At 42.2% G+C, this 17,306-nt stretch overlaps 1 protein-coding gene across 4 annotated transcripts in view; it reads left to right on the top strand.

Moving 5' to 3' along the window:
* The window catches only part of ALS2CL (ALS2 C-terminal like), a 2,758,770-nt gene that overhangs the window by 1,954,570 nt on the left and 786,894 nt on the right, over window positions 1-17,306 (top strand). For all 4 annotated transcript variants that reach the window (XM_044065874.1, XM_044065873.1, XM_044065871.1 and 1 more), the window contains one exon: window positions 3,088-3,261. In XM_044065874.1, the coding sequence (XP_043921809.1) occupies window positions 3,088-3,261 (174 nt within the window). The remainder of the gene's footprint in view (window positions 1-3,087; window positions 3,262-17,306) is intronic.

Below are 17,306 nucleotides of genomic sequence, written 5' to 3'. Positions count from 1 at the left end.
TAGGAGTAGCATTCCTGGAGACCTGTCCTAGATTTGTCCTTTCTAAACACCGTTATAAAAATTCCAGAAATCAAAATGCTCACCTTACAGTCGGTCCTAGTGTTGCTTCCAGGCCACTGTTTTATAGTGACTGTCGATATCATGGATGCTTATCATCCTATTCATATTCATTTTGCTCCCACTTTCTGGACATTTTTGAGACCTTGAGTGTTTTACAAAGTGTCTGGCCCCAGTGGTTGCCTATTGTAGAATCCTAGGCATCCACATTTTCTTTGTTTAGAATGCTTGCTGATTTGTGCACAGCCTGTATCCAGGTGCTTGGAGTCCTTAGACAAGGTTGCATCCTTCTTTCCCTCCTGGGCTTCGGATTGAACCTTCAAAAGTCCTTCCTCACACCTTCTCAATGAATTGTTTCCCGAGGTGTTTAATAGACACATTAAAAGGATGGCCTTCCTGCCAGCAGACAAAGTTCTGACTTATCAGGGCATTTGCTTTAATTTCTCTCTTCTAGACGTGGCCTCAGCAAGAGAGTTCATAAAAATTCTAGTCCTCATGGCATCAATGATCCTGATGATTCCACTAGCCAAATTACACATGAGAAAAATTCATTGGTACTTGAGAATTGTTGAACCCAGAGCAGTCATTCCTTGGATTTCCAAGTACCAGTACTGACATTTGTGAAAAAAGAATCGTACTGGTGAGTGGATCAACTGTCTGTGAATAGAGGATTCCCTTTCTCAATTCAGACCCCAGTCCAGTCTCTCTGGATGGACTCTTCATATTTTGCATGGAGAGCAGTGTCCATGGAAGCTCAAGTGCAAGGCTTGTGGGGTCATCAGGACACACCAAATCACATAAATGTTGAGAGATGTTGGCAGTGATTTATGCCAAAAGTTCTTCACCACTTGTGGTCTCGGGGTCCTCTTCTGTTGGTTAGACAACACTACTGTGATGGGGCACTTGAGCAATGGGGTACAAAGTCATACTCTGTTTGTTGGCTGGCAATGATGATGTGAGACCCAGCTCTGCTGCATTCTCTGACTCTTCTGGCCTCATACATTCCACTAGAGCAAAACACAGTGATCCTAGACAGACCCTCACAAATGGAAGCTCCATGCATAGGTTTTCAGGACGTGGTCCAGATGTGGGCATCACTTAAAGTGGAGCATTTCCCTCCTTTCAAAACACACAGCTGAAAAAAATGTGTTCAATATATCTTAACAGCCATGCTTGGTAAACACACACTCCATCATTCCCAAGGTTAGGAAAGTTCTGTGCATTTGCACCCTATGCAATGATTCCCAAGGTATTTCTAAAGATTGAGAAAGAATCATCAAATTTCATTGTGGTAACTCCCTTTTGGCCTAGACAAAGTTGGTTCTTCATTTTAATGTAACTGGCCTGAAGCTTCCTCACAGACTGGATCCGATATACAGCATCAGTCGCAAGTGGTACAACACAACTTAGAGCAGTTGCAGCTGACAGCCTAGATGATTTTAGACACTTGTTCCATGAGGATGTGTATCAGGTATTTAAGGAGGCTAGAAAACCTGCAACTAGAAAATCTTGCATTTGCAAGTGGAAGAGGTTTTTTAGGTGGTGCCTATACAATAACAGAGGTCCTGAAAGGTTTCAAACACTCTGATTTTTAAATATTTCTGTGAACTGCTTAGAAATGGTTTGTTAAATGGTGCTATCAGTGTATCTTGTGGCCATATCAACTTGTCTGCCCATGGATCCCCCTCTTTCATCTCTTTGTGGTCAAACAGTTTATGAAGGGAGTGTTACATGTGAGACCCCCCCCCCCCCAAAAAAAAAACAAATGTTTTCCTCCTCCCTGGAACCTCAACTTTGTTCTTGAAAAACTCACTTTGCGTACTTTTGAACTTGCCTCTTAGGCTGATTTATGGCTCATTACCTGGAAGGCTGTTTTACTTATTGCTCTGACATCTTCAAGGTGAGTATCTGAGCTGCAGGCTGCCGTGGTGGGCCAACCCTGTCTGATTTTTCACAAGGACGGGGTTGTGTTATGCACTAATCCATCATTTATGCTTAAAGTTGTTTCTGAATTTACCTTGAATCAAGCCATTAGTCTTCCAGTGTTATAGATTTATCCAAAAAACAAGGGAGAAAAGGTTCCGCGTGCACTGTATGTGCACAAGCATGTGCTTCCTTGACAGAACGAAGCCCTTTACGAATGCTTAGCAGCTGTTTGTCTCCTATACAGAGACTAATGAAAGTCAACCTGTCTCTAAACAAACTATTGCACAATGGTTGTCCTGTGCTATTGTTTTCTATTATTCACACCATGGTAAATATCTTTCTAGCAAGGTTAAGTCTCACTCTTCTATGGCATTTTGGAAATGTGTCAATTCTAGCTGCATTCTAGAGGCAGCAATATGGCCCTCTGTTCATACCTTCGCAAAGCACTACAAACAAGATTCCTTTTCATGATCCAAAGCAGTGGAAGAAAAATTAGCATTGTAACTTGAGAGTAGTGAGAGCAGAATGAATGGTAGCCTTAGTTGTATAACTAAATATATGAAATGGCATAGTGAGAAATTGGTACTGATACTAAATGTCTGTGGAATGACATCACAAAATGCAGAAATCAAGTATACATTATAATTCGGTCGATGTCTTGGGAAATGACGTTTATATGACTTAATAACAAATTTCTGACTTATTTTACACTTAGCCACTCTGTTTTTTTATATTTATTTTATAAACAGTTTGTAACTGAAAAAAGAACTCTAATGGTCCAGTGAGTATTCATTGCCATTAGGGTTTTTGTTTGTTTTACTGGTGCTTAGCACTTAGATGCTAATTCTTCTATGGCACTAGCTTTCCCTTTTAAAGGATTTTAACTTTCCAAAAGGATGTAATAATTCCTTTATGCAGTGAATAGTAAATCAACACTGAAAGAAGTACATCTGTGGAATGAAACTCTTTGTTCCCTTACCATGTACCTAATCTTGCATCTGATCAGAGAAATGAAGGTCATATATCAGCAGGACAGTTTTCAGTTTTTTATTTTTTTTATGCTTATTTTATTCTTATTGGGTTTTTTTCTCTTTTTCACTGTAGCCAGCTGGATCTCAGTGAATTGCCAATGGAAGAGCGATGGCAGGGCATTTACCGTCCGTTCCAGGAGTTCATTCTGCATGGATGTCAAGCAGAGATGGAAGAGTCCTATCTGGGATTTCATACCCACAGCAGGAAAGAGCTGAGAAAAAGTCAAGATTATTTATTTTGTCACAGGTGTGCATATATTGTCTTGCTTACTGTACTGTAAAATATGGTATTTCATTTCAGTATCTCAAACCTTTGAAATAAGACACCAAGCTTTTTAAATTCTAAGCACCAGATGATAGGAATTAACTGATTTATTTAAATTTTACGGATATGACTGGAATGTAAACATATGTATTTTATGTGTGAATCATTAATGATTGCTTGCAAAAATAAAATTTTAGATATTTAAATGTATATTTTGAGATGTCATGCAAAGTTAACAGTTTTGTCACACATATAGAACTACTGAAATATGTAGTCAATTTTTACATCTTGTCAAAGAAAACTAAATAGCCACTACAAAGAGTAAATAATAGTACTGAGAGGGGAGTTTTGCAGCAGTCTTATTTAAATATTACCAGTATATGGGTCCTGGGCAGAAAACATGGTCCTATCCCAAACCATGAAAGTACAGAAAATGTGGCTTAGGTTTCTGTTTCTAAAGGGGACAGAGCAAGCCTGCTGCACCCCATGTAGGAGACATCAACCCCTTACACCCCATTTGCTTAAATATACTAACTCAAAGTGTGTATAGACATGGGGAAAGGAAAAGTACCCTACAAGGTTATGTGCTGTACCCTCACCAACTGAAGTCTTGCAGCCTAAATATTACAGTTGAAAACACTATGATGAGATGAAATGTGCAGATTAAAGAAGGAAAGTATAGATTCTTAACATGTGTGGGGGTAAACAAAAAAAAGTAAGGAGGTCTTAAAAAGCATTTAAGCTGTTATTGTGAAAAAATTACCATATTGACACAAAAAAGGTTTCTCTGCTCCATAACTTCTGTATTCTGGATCCAGCATAGAAACATTTGGCTACCTCAGATATTCCATGTTTTTGTTGATTTAATAAGCATTTTAATTTTTTTATATGTTTCTTGCATTACATAATTTCTATTATTTTGACATGCAGCTTATGTTACTGTCCATCTACAGCCTGTGTAGTTGTCAAGCACTTTTGGTTGCATCATTCAAGAGTATGGAATGATATGGAAAGATGAAGGCATTTTCGTACTTTTGTAATTAGTCTGTACTGTCCTAAACCTTATTTTTGAATGCTTGGAGGTTCAGCATTAAGATCAGTTTTGTCTGACCTAGAGCCTGATACAGATGACTTGTAATTTTTAAGGCGGTCACTACTGAAAATTACTGCTTTTTTAATTGCTGTTGCCTTCTAAAGCCTGGTCATTTCAGGGGAGGGGGTTCAGAGTTGTTTTTTGGCTACTTTCACTGTGGCCTCGAATTTGTGACCTGCTGCCTACTGGACTGCAATGTGCGACTCTGTTGTTCTGCGTTGCTGGCCTTGCTTCTGTTGTCATCTGCTATTTGCCTTTTCGTGTGGTTACTTCCCTGACAGTTCTGATGGAAGATAACATTTTTGCTTGGGTTACCATTGGGGTTTTTAACAAAAGGCTTTTTGGGAGCAATCCATGCAGTGTTTGTTCTAGTCTGAGGTGGGCTGCTAATTATTTTTTTTGCTTTGAACTTTGACGACTTTTTGTTGCTTCTATGAATTGACTTGTAGCCCTGAATTTGACTGGGCAATTCATGAATTGATTCTGCTGATTTTGAACTGCCTTGACTGTAGATTATATCCACCAGGCATGGCAACACTGCATAATTTCTAAATTGGGATCCATTCAAAACAACTTGATGTTATGTGATCCTATCTCGCCTACATTCTGACTGATGGGTTCGGAGCCGATCCCTCGGCTCCGACTCGGCACGCTTATGCCAAAGAGCGAAGTCTCTTATTGGCTGAGCTTACTATATCCCAGGATGCACCACTACCAATCCCTCAGATCTCGTTTGCCGCTAACAAGTGAAGACGTGGTCTCGAGCTGGCTGAGCTAAGTAGTGATTATTTTCACTAACTTTCTGTCAGGAATTTCTTTATTCTTCAACTAAAAGCTGTTTTAACAGCTATCTTGTGTTTAGAGTGCGTTTGGTGAAATTTACTTGGTAAATTCTTGTGTTGTGAGTGTTGATTGACCAGGAGTACCTCTTGTGTGGAAAGGCCTTTCTCGGTCTTTTTAGTTGTTAGGTGACTTCTGTTCTGTTTAGGGATCTCGGATCCTTTATACTGCTGATAGTTTCTTTTTCTTTAAAAAGAAGGACAAAGCAGAGAATTTCTTTTTCTGTCATAATTACAGTGTTTGTACTGTGTTTGGCTAGTTCACTGTATAATTTACCGGAATGTCTCAGGTTCCTAGGCCTTCAGGCTTTAAAAAGTGCACCAAGTGCAACTTTAAAATGTCTATAACAGATGACCACTCTCTCTGTGTTTATTTGGGTGCAAAACATTTGCAGGAGTCCTGCAGCATGTGTCACGCTTTTTCCTCGAGGGTCCTCCAAGAGAGGAAAAATAAACTCATATTAAAAGGCCTTATAAAACCCTCCTTTGAAGAAGCTTTAGCATCCTCTCCTTCTCATGCTAAAAAGAAAAGGGTGTCGGCTCCGACCAGTCCGTCGGATCCGACCGCCAAAAGACATAGGCAGGTTTCTCCTTCGGCTCCAAGGACTTCGGAGCCGAGGGCGGAACGGTCTGCCTCGATGCCACCTGTCTCGACTCCTCTGGCTTCGGAGCCGATGGCTGGGGCATCGAGAGGCGGGTCACCTTCGTCGGCTCCACTGGTATCGGAGCCGATGAAGGTTATCCGCTCAGACACTTCCTCCTCGGCGCCGAAGCCCTCCTCGGCACCGATGGAAACTAGTTTGGGTATTCCTTCGGCGCTGATACTCATCGAGTCGCCTCGGAGCCAGTCCCCTAGCCCCTTGGGGCCGTTGGAGAGGCCATCTCGAACCCGTTCAGTATCCTCTAGGTCATCGAGGATGTCAGATTCGGACATAGACAGGGTGCTCCAAAGACTGTTCCAGTCCCCAGTCTTTCAAAAATTTGTTTCGGCTCCGACCCAGTTGGCTTCGGAGCCGACGACCCATGCCCATGTCATTGCCATTCCTCCTCCGACCGCTTCGGCTCCGTCGGAGCAGGTGCTGTTGGAGCCGGTGGAGGTCTTAGGGTCGGCTCCGACCCTTACTCCAACCCCGGCCTTCGGGTCCGAGTTTGGTACACGGACTTCTTCGGCTGGACCCGGGGGTGATGTTTCGGGACCTATGCTGTCGGTTCCGAGCCTCCCTCTCGGTGCTTCGGCTGCGGGACTTCCGTCTGCTATCATGGCTCCAGGGACCGGACACTCCCAGGATTCTGGGGGTCCGGCTTTCAGAGCTATGAGGAGTGCCTTGGCCAAGTCTTCTTGCCATCTCTCCGGCTTTACCGGCACCTTCCCTGGGCGTGGAGACTGGGTCTTTGGCAGTGCCCCTGTCCTTAGGCAGCGGAGCCCCTGGGCCTGAGGTTACCCCCATTGGGGGTTCCCCTCCTCCTGAGGGTTCTTCGGAGTTGTCTTCAGAGGAGCCCCCAAGGAAGAGGTCGTGCAAGAGGAAGCACGTGGACTCCCCCGAGTCTATTACATCGGACACTGATCTTGATGATGCGGAGGGGTCCCCGAAGTCGTCCTCGGATGATGTCTTGTTTGCAGACATTTTAGAGATCCTCAAACAACGAGGTGGCTGGATATCCAAACCCCCCTCTGCTGATGAGTCAGTGCTTCTCAAGGCCTTTGGGGCTCAGCCCTCCGCCTCCTGGGTGTCTCCGCCCTTCGACGAGCTCCTGGATTTGGTTTGTCGGAGGGCGTGGGAACATCCAGATACCGTGGAACCAGTGCCTTCTCGTCCTAACAAATTTTTGTCTGCCCCACCCGAGAAGGAGTTCCTGACTAAAGGCGTGGCTGTAGATGCCATGGTGGTGGCATCTGCTACACAACAGGACGTGGCAGAGGCTTCAACGTCCGTCCATCCTCCTAATAAGGAGTCTAGGAGCATGGACCGGTGCACGGAAGCGCACCCTGACTTCAGCGGCCTTTACTTTAAGGTCCCTGAATTATTTGGCACATTTTACCAGGCTTCAGAGGGATCTGGTCAAGGAGCTGTCAGATTCCCTCTCGGGTAACCTACCTGAGCAGCTAGCCCAGTCGGTTAGCTCTCAGTTGGCTATCCTGACTTCAATTTCTAACTCGTCCATGAGGCTCATTTCATATGCGGCCGAAGGGGCGGGTAGAGCGGCAGGCACAGGCGTGGCTCTACGGAGACAAGCCTGGCTCCGTTTGTGTCATTTTGCGGAGGCCTTCAAGTCTTCCTTCGCCGACGCTCCCTTTGATGGGTCCTCTTTGTTTGGACCTAAGGTTAAAGACACTCTTACCCGCTGTGAGCAAGAGGGAAAAACTTTATCTGCCGTAGGTGCACGCTATTCCACTCCCTTTCGGCCTTATCCCAAGGCTAAAGGAGGAGGGAAGATGTGGTTCCGCAAATCACGTAAATATTTCCCTCAACAGCAGGAAGATTCCCCTTCCAGAGGCAGAGGACGGGGAAATTTTTCTGGGAGACGCCGTCCCAGAGGCGGCAGAGGGCCCCGCAATTCTGGAGACCGCGAGTCCTTTCGTGGCTCTTCAGCCTCCCACACTTCATGAGGGATTGCCCGGCTGTGCTGCTCCGGAGCCAGTCGGGTGCCGTTTTGCCAAGCACCTAAAAGCCTGGGAGTCTATCACTCAGGACAGATGGGTGCTTCGGATTATTGCCGGAGGTTACACCATTCCCTTCACACACTCACCCCCACCGTCCAAAAAAATCCCGGACCCACCACCCAGTCAAAGGGAAATTGCAGCCGCAGAAGCTTTAAAGCTGCTAGAAAAAGGAGTCATCCAACCGGTCCCTACAGACCAGATCGGATCCGGAAATTACTCAAGGTTCTTTTTAGTGCCAAAAAAGACAGGGGACCTGAGACCAATATTGGATCTCAGCAGACTAAACCGATCCGTCATGAAATCCAAATTCCGAATGGTCACGTTACAATCCATTCTCCCATTGTTGGAGAAGGATGTTTGGATGTGCTCCATAGATCTCAAGGACGCCTATTATCACATACCGATACATCGGGCGTCCAGGAAGTATCTGCGCTTCAGCCTGGGAGACAGTCATTTCCAATTTTGTGCACTGCCCTTTGGTCTCACCACAGCCCCCAGGGTGTTCACCAAGTGTTTGGCAGTAGTAACTGCTCACCTGAGGAGTCTTGGATTCCAAGTGTTTCCCTATCTGGACGACTGGCTCCTGACTGCCACCACCAGTCATCTACTAATGGACAACCTCAAAGCCACCATTTCCCTGGGTGCTACCCTGGGAATTACATTCAATTGGTCAAAGTCTGTCTTGCTGCCCTCTCAGCGCATAAGGTTCATAGGAGCAGAGATAGACTCAAAATTGATGCGCGTTTTTCTTCCTACCGAAAGGATTCAAACTTTACAAGGCCAAGTTCATGCCCTGCTTTCAAGATCCAAGGCCCCAGCCAGGATGGTCCTGCAACTTTTAGGTTCGATGTCTGCCACGGTTCTCCTAGTTCCTCTGGCAAGATTGCACATGAGGATTCTTCAGTGGCTATTATCGACTCAATGGTCCTTTCAGGATCTTCCCCTCAATCACCCCATTATGATTACAGAAACGTGCAAACGGGACCTTCGCTGGTGGCTTCAGCCGTCCAATCTGAATCAGGGAAGTCCTTTTGTTATCCCCCCTCCGGTAGTCACCCTGACGACGGATGCCTCCCAGACAGGGTGGGGGGGGGCATTGTCTGGGCAGGTTAGTTCAGGGTTCCTGGCTTCCAGACGAAACCTTTCTCCACATCAATGTATTGGAGATGAGGGCTGTACTTCTGTCCCTACAGGCGCTCCACAAGTTTCTCCCTCAGGGCATTATCGCTATCCACACAGACAACATGTCGGTGGTCTGGTATCTAAACAAACAAGGAGGGACCAGATCTTACCCCCTTTGCAGAGAGGCCATGAGGGTGTGGGAATGGGCTGTAGCTACCAGCCGTTTCTTGATAGCGACCCACATTCCGGGGAAATCCAATATATTGGCAGACAGATTAAGCAGGACAATTCTCTCTCCTCACGAGTGGTCCCTGAACGAAACAGTAGCAGCTCAGGTTTTCAGGAGATGGGGGACGCCGTGCTGCGACCTGTTTGCAACACCACAAAACACAAAGTGCAAAAGGTTCTTCTCCTTGACTCCACATCAGGGGGAAGCAGCTATGGATGCTCTAGCACAACCTTGGCCAACAGGGCTGCTTTATGCCTTTCCTCCGATTCCACTTCTCTCCAAAGTCATTCAGAAAGCTTCTCAATTGGGGTCCACAATGATACTAATTGCTCCGCACTGGCCTCGTCAGGTATGGTTTCCCTACCTGAAGAAACATGCGGTGGACGATCCTTGGGTTTTAGATCTAACTCCGGATCTGCTAATTCATCAGTCGGGATGACAACACCAGTCCCTTCACACTTTGAAGTTGACAGCTTGGCTACTCCACTTCCGACTTTAGTCAGAAATCACACCTTAGACCCGGAAGTTATTCACATTTTATCTTCGCCCACAAACCCACCACTAAGAAATTGTACCTCAGTAAGTGGAAGAGGTTTGCTATCTGGGCTCAACTCAGGGCTTAGACCCTATCACTGCCCCGATCCCAGAGGTTTTGAAATTTTAACATCCTTGTTTAATCAAGGATCTTCAGTCTCTACTATTAAAGTCCAACTGGCAGCTATCTCTAAATTTCACGAATCCATGGATCCACCGTTGATGAGCAGCAGATTATGCAAAACTTTCATTAAAGGTGCGGGCTGTTAAGACCCCAGTTTTTCATCCTGCACCTCCGTGGGATCTTGATTTGGTGCTTCGTGCATTAACATCTTCCCCTTCGAACCGGCTGCTACATGTGAGTTAAAATATCTGTCTTGGAAAACTGCCTTCTTAGTTGCAATTACCTCTGCAAGAAGAGTTTCAGAGCTTCAAGCCCTATCTATCAAACCACCGTACTTGATTTTTCACAAGGATAGAGTATCACTTAGGCCTAACCCATCTTTTGTCCCAAAGGTCTGTTCTAACCTCTGTCTCCAACAATCTCTAGAGCTACCAGTTTTCTTCCCAAAATTCTCCAATGAAGCAGAATACACTCTCCATAAATTGGATGTTCACAGACAATTGCGCTTCTATCTAGACAGGACTCAGCAAATTCGTAAATCAGACCAGTTGTTTGTGTCCTTCTCAGACAATAAATTGGGTAAAACCATCACAAAAGCTACTATCTCCAAATGGATTAGAGATTGTATAACTCAGGCTTATTCCTCTTCAAATAAGCAACCTACAACATCTATCAAAGCTCACTCTACCAGAGCTATGGCTACTTCTATAGCTTTTCATTCCAAGCTCGCTATTTCTGAGATTTGTGCTGCGGCTACTTGGTCCAATCCGCACACTTTCATTTCCCACTATAAATTGGATGTGGCATCTAAAGGGCGAGCATCATTTGGTTCCACGGTACTCAGGAGTGTTTTCCAGTGAGCCACCCAGGATTCAGGTGCTAGGGACGCTGTCCCATCAGTCAGAATGTAGGCGAGATAGGATCACATAACATCTTTTAGTTATGTACTCACCATAACTTCAGATGTTTGGGATCCATCTCGCCTACATTCCTAATACTCACCCTCCTTCCCCCGGCCTTGGAGATCAGAAGAGATTGAACGGTTTTGAGTTCTACTGTTTTATCTTGTTTCTTCTGACGATGTTATATAAACAGTGCTTGCATGTGTGCATGTATGCGGACAAACTAGATCTGGGGGATTGGTAGTGGTGCATCCTGGGATATAGTAAGCTCAGCCAATAAGAGACTTCGCTCTTTGGCATAAGCGTGCCGAGTCGGAGCCGAGGGATCGGCTCCGAACCCATCAGTCAGAATGTAGGCGAGATGGATCCCAAACATCTGAAGTTATGGTGAGTACATAACTAAAAGTTTTGATTCGTTAGTTAGAAGAAGTTAGGTTTTTTTTTAGCTGCCTAAGATTAAAGCCTCATATTTTGTTTGTGGCAGTATTTCCTAATTCATATTCTTAGTTTTAGTTCAGCTGTGGTATTCACTTCAGATCTATTATCTGACAATCTAATGTAGTTGCAGTGGTTTGGCTTACTAGTCACTCTGTTATTTCAAACTGTTATATCTGTTAGTCTATCTCTGACAGCATCTGCCAATTCATTACAAACTCACCTGTCTGTGGGCATCACTGTATGACCCTAGAAAAAGCCAAATGTTTACCCATAAAACAAAGATCTAACCTACTTTTAAGATGCCAGCTCTACAAACTATTCAAACTTCACACAATGACTCCCCTTGCAGCTAGACTTCATGAAAAAGCCTCCTCATACATCTTGAGACACTACTCAGAAACCACACCAACTGTCATTACCCCTGGAACCAAACTCCACAGCACTGCACATGCTCTGTCACACCAACTCTCATTACCCCTGGAACGAAACTCCACAGCACTGCACATGCTTTCTCCTCTCAGGCACCTCCTCTTTGGCAAGCTCTCCCCATCAGTATTAAGGAAATCAACACTTATTACACATTCAGAGTACAACTCAAAAAACATTTCTTCATCCATGCCAAATGTTCCTGCTTCAACGCAGGACCATATCACCTAACCTATCTCCTTTCCAAGTCTTTTCTCCTCTGTCAAGATTCATTAAAGCTTGACCCATTGTAGAAACTAATGTATATACTGTACTTTACACTGTGCTTGTTCACTAAAATGGGTTCCTATTATCTTGCCGAAGTTCCTAAACTTCGAACACCATCAGGTCGAAACCTTATGTTCGAAGTTTCAGAACTTCGACAAAGTGAAAAAAAAAAATAAAAACAAAATAAACATAGAAAACTCTTGCAAGCAGGGGGGCAATGTATTTGGAGTTGGTTTATTTAAAGAACGAGTGTATGGGGGGTGCAGTCCCCCACGTGGGGGTTGCAGGGGGGCTTGTCCGCCTATTTGCAACAGTTGACTTGCTGTTGGGGTTTCTTTTTTTTTTTTTTGTGTTTGAATTCCTGGAACTTCGAACATCAGATTCGAAGTTTCAGAAATTCTGCAAGGTAATAGGAATCCCACTAAAACGTACATACACATTTTTCTATGTAATTAATCTGAACTACTCTGTTATTGCTTACATTTCTGTATTTTTTGTTTGTGAAATGTTTTGTATTTCACCCAGGCGTAGCCTGAAACTGGTCAATATTGATCAATGCACTACCTTGGTAAACAAATATAAATAAAATAAAAATAACTTAAAACTACTGTGACTAGAAAGCACAATATTTTCTTTGTCAGTACATGAAACTGGTGTGATTGACTTTATAATTTTTAGTTTCCCACTATTAAAATTCCACTTTACTGTAAAAGCAATCTATTGTTATTCACATTTTCCAAGCTTGTGTCAGTAATCTGAAAATTAGCAATTATTGCTAGCCTTTTAAGCTTTTTACTTCTGAATGTCTAAATAAAGTCTTCATCGCTGCTACTACTTCTCAATCGTTTCCTTGTGCAACAGCTATTATCTTTCTGAATGTGTGTGCCAGCATCACTAAAAGTAGTTTTCTCAGTGTCTAGGTTTCCTCTTTCCTGTTTATTTAAACTTGCATTATCATAAGAAGATTCCACCCTATTAGTGTCTTCTGACAGTTTAGTCAATGTTAATGTATATAAGTCAGTACATACTCTTCCTCCTCTTATATTTGACACATTTAAAAAAGATGGTTCCTTGAACAGAAACATCACTCAATATTAACTCAGCTTCATGCAAAACAGTGTTAGCACAGTTAACTCCAATTTCCCTTCTAATTACCTTAGTTTTGGATTCAAGTCCTGCTGGTAAATTGTACTTCTTGCATAAAGAAAAATATTCATTAACAAAATCACTGTATGACAAGCTATCATACCTCTCAACCTCAAAACGTCAAAAATTTGAACAAAGCCCCATGAAAAATAGGTACAAATCTGCACGCTGATTAACATAACATTTGCATATATAATTATTTAACCCTGACCAGTCCAGTGGAATTGTGGGATACCAACTTTCAAACGTAAACTGAAGAACAGACAACCAAAATATGGCCCCAGGCCCAGACCTTGTAGTAAATGGTAACCATTTTTTTTTATGTGTAGCAATGATGTTCACTAAAAAGGGAGAAAACCTTAGGATTTTGTTTTTGGTGACTTGCAATATGTGGTTTTGTGGTAAAAGTAGGGCATTTAATGGTAGAAAATATTCTAATCTTAACAGAAGAATATTATAGTTTGCTAGGACCTCCAAAGGTCAGTCTCCATGGCCTACTGATCAGTGCCGTAGCTAGAGTTTGTACTGCCCGGGGATATCTTTGAGTTTGCCGCCCTTCCCCCCCATCACAAAATCATGGTTGATTGGGGCCCCCTGTACACAACCATTCCAATGTCCCATTACTTGGCTATTTGCCCCTTTACCATAATCACTGTAATGTGCATACTGCTTTACTTCTACAGTGATTATTTGGATTTAATTTAAAACTTTTATTTTACATTTTATAGTACAAACACTAATAGACATCTGCTAAACAAAGCAACACAGTCTCACAATGAAAATAGACTTAGCATTAAAACTTCTCTGCCCTTGAAAGTAAACTCACATTCATTGAAACAGCATTAAAATCCACATTCAAAGAAAATGTGTCTTTCCAGTGGTGGATAAAGATTACCTTTGGGCTATTTTCAAATCATAGGCCCCTTGCATGCAAAACATACATGTGTTCTTTGATACACCTTCCTGATTGTATTACATTATATTCCTTGTATAATACAGCACATTTGTTAGAGTGTGTTTTAAATTTAAAAATTTTAAATTTATTTATTTAAAAAAAAAAAAATATATATATATATATATATATATATATATATATATGACTTTACTGTATGTTAATAACTTTCTCCTTTGTATATTGTACTTTATTGTCTCTAGATATTTCTGTTAAATTGTATGTAAAACCGACACTGTACCTGTCAATGTTGTTCTTGTTTTATTGGAGCTTTTCTCCCTGGGCCTTTGCTGAAAATGGGCTCACACCCAGACGGACTATCCCGGTCAACAAATGTAAAATAAAATAAATAAATATTGTTTTGAACATTTTTCCAGTAAGCAATGAAACAAAATGCATAAACCAATAATGACAAATCTGCCCAGTTCAGAATATTTCCTTCATAAAAGTCTACTCAAACGTCTACAGTCCACCAGTATCAGTAAGTATGTACAATCTCTGCATGAGTAAAACTTTAAATTTCATTGTTCATCTACAAATAAAGTGCCTGTTGCCCTTGAGGAATAACTTGTCTGTTACATTAAAAAAATGATAATCTAGTAATATTGCAATAGGGAATGGATGGGAAACTGATAATAGGGTCATAGTTACTAGGTATCTCCACCAAAGAGGACATTCTCAGGACTGCAGCATCCACCCCCTTTAAAAGTAAAACACAGTTCAGTATCCGCAATCCAGCTACATACTGTGGGAGTAGAACCCACAGCCTTCTGCATCAAAAGCAAGTAGTCTACCTGTTGTGCTACTAACAGACTTGGCATATGTAGTGCTAAATTTCTCTCCCACTGAAGAACTATGCAGCACAAGAAATCTGGAAAAAGCCAAAATTTATTTGGGGGGGGATACCATGGACACAGTTAAAACATTGCTTGTATAATCTTAGAAAAGTTGCTAGAATAAAATGATTTGTGTTATCAATGTGCGTTTCCTGAAAGATAGGAAGTCTGAAACTTAAATGGGTATTATTATTTAATAAATTCAGTTCTCACTAATTTGCTACAAAACCACAACTTTTAAGAGGAACAGACCAAAGAGTTGAACGCAAGTGGTGGTGTGGCTAGGGAATTCAGGCTCTTGCTCCTTGTACCTAAGGTATAGGGTTTGAGCCTCAGTAACACTAACCACCAGGTGTATTGAACTTGGCCATTTTACACACACATACACACACACACTTCAGGAAAAGCAAGTACACACACAGAAAGAAAATACACACACACATACATACACGCACACACTGCAGGGAAAGCAAATACGCACACACACTGCAGAGAAAGCAAATACACACATACACTGCAGGAAAAGCAAGTACACACACACACACACACACTGCAGGGAAAGCAAATACACACACACACACACACACACACTGCAGGGAAAACAAATACACTCACACATACACACACACACACACACACATACTGCAGGGAAAGCAAATACTGAACTGTTGGGAGAGATAAATTGCAGGAAAGCATATCACATGCAATAAAATATTGAACTAATTAGAGGGAAAGCAATAAAATGGTTGAAATTTGGCCAGCAGATAATTAATGGACATTTGCACACAGTTAATACGACAGTTGATTCATTAAAGTGGCTGATAACTACAGCCAGCAGATAAAAAGGTTGATAAATGCACAATAGTTGATTAGCAGCCAAGCATATTACAAATAAATTAGAGCGGAAAGCATAATTTACACTCACCCACCAAATGCAAGGGTTATGCACAACAAAAGCTCAGCCAGCAGATAAATAATGGACTTTTGCACACAGTTAATACAACAGTTGATTTTTTAGAGTGGCAGATAACTATGGCCAGCATATAGATACAACTGTTGATAAATGCACAACAACAATTGATTAGCAGTCAGTAATAAATGCACAACAAAGTTCTTGTGGCCGGCCAGCAGATAAATAATGCAGAACATCCAGATGTACTTTTGCACACAGTTAAGTAGATAAATAATGCACAACAACAAAACAGTCCAGAGACTTACTAGTACACAGTTAAACAGTTATGGGCCCGCTAGATAACAGTTGATGTTATGTTGTCCTATCTCACCTTAATTCTTGCTGGTTGGGCTCTGAACCGAGCATCGGTTCTGACTCTGCCTAATACAAAAGCTCAAGAGCTTCCACTGGCTGGAGCCTAACCCCCTATCCCATTATGCTTAGCGTAGAATACCCAGATCTCATTTGCTGCTCAAGCGATCAAGATGTCTTCTGGCTGGCTCATTGGCTAAGTAGTTTTATTATTATTATATATTTCTAAATAATTCTTAATTTTTCTTCAGAGAAAATTTGTTAAAACCTTTTTCTGTCGTGTGCACTATTCGCGAGTTCCTTTTACTTTTTAGTGAAATTAACCCCCTTTGTTTTAAATATACTGGTGTGTTCTTGTAGTTTAGTAGGCTACCTTTTTAGTGGGTTAAAGCCATTTATATATATATATATATATATATATATATATATATATATATATATATATATACACACACACACACACACTTGTGTGGTGTGTTACATAGTTTTAGTAGGCTACCTTTTTTGGTTTAAAGCTATTTTGCAGTGTTAACATAGATACCTAGGCTTGTAGTTGATAGCCTTTTTTGGAAAGTTTAAATTAAAGCTAATTGTTGCTGACATCTTTAGTATTTTTTTCTTCCAGTCATGTCAAAGGAAAAAAAGCATAAAGAACCCAGGAAGTCAGGGTTAAAAAATGTGATCAGTGTAATAAAAAAATGTTGATTACAGTTGGGCACTCTAGCTGTGTTTATTGCCTTGACGCCCTCCATTTGCAGGACCTGTGCACCATTTGTCATGGATTTAGTAGCAGGGTTCTGCTAGAGTGAAAAAATAAGCTTATTGTTAGGGGCTTATTAAAGGTTCCCTTCTCAGAAGCCTTAGAGGGATCCCAGAGCTCCAAACCATCTTCTCCTTCTTCCAAAGCTGAAAAAAGTTAAGACTTCTGCTGTTTCGGCTCTAATTTCGCAGCCACCTAAAAAAAGTGGTTGCTTCAGAACCAAGGGCTCTTGGCTCAGACAAATCGAAATCTGCCTCTTCGGCTCCTTCTGTGACCTCGGAGCCGACAGAGTTGCTGACACCGAGACGGTCTCCAATCTTGGAGCCAGTTACTCCCATTTTGAGATCACCCATATTGGAAAGGGTAAGATCTCCGTCGTTATCCTCCCATTCCTCTAGGAGCTTATCTGATGATGACGTGGAGCAGGTGGTGA

The sequence above is a fragment of the Protopterus annectens genome, chromosome 3.part0, assembly GCF_019279795.1.
Source record: "Protopterus annectens isolate FY-2018-M chromosome 3.part0, PAN1.0, whole genome shotgun sequence".
Lineage (NCBI taxonomy): Eukaryota > Metazoa > Chordata > Ceratodontiformes > Protopteridae > Protopterus > Protopterus annectens.
This window is presented reverse-complemented; position numbering and strand designations above follow the sequence as displayed.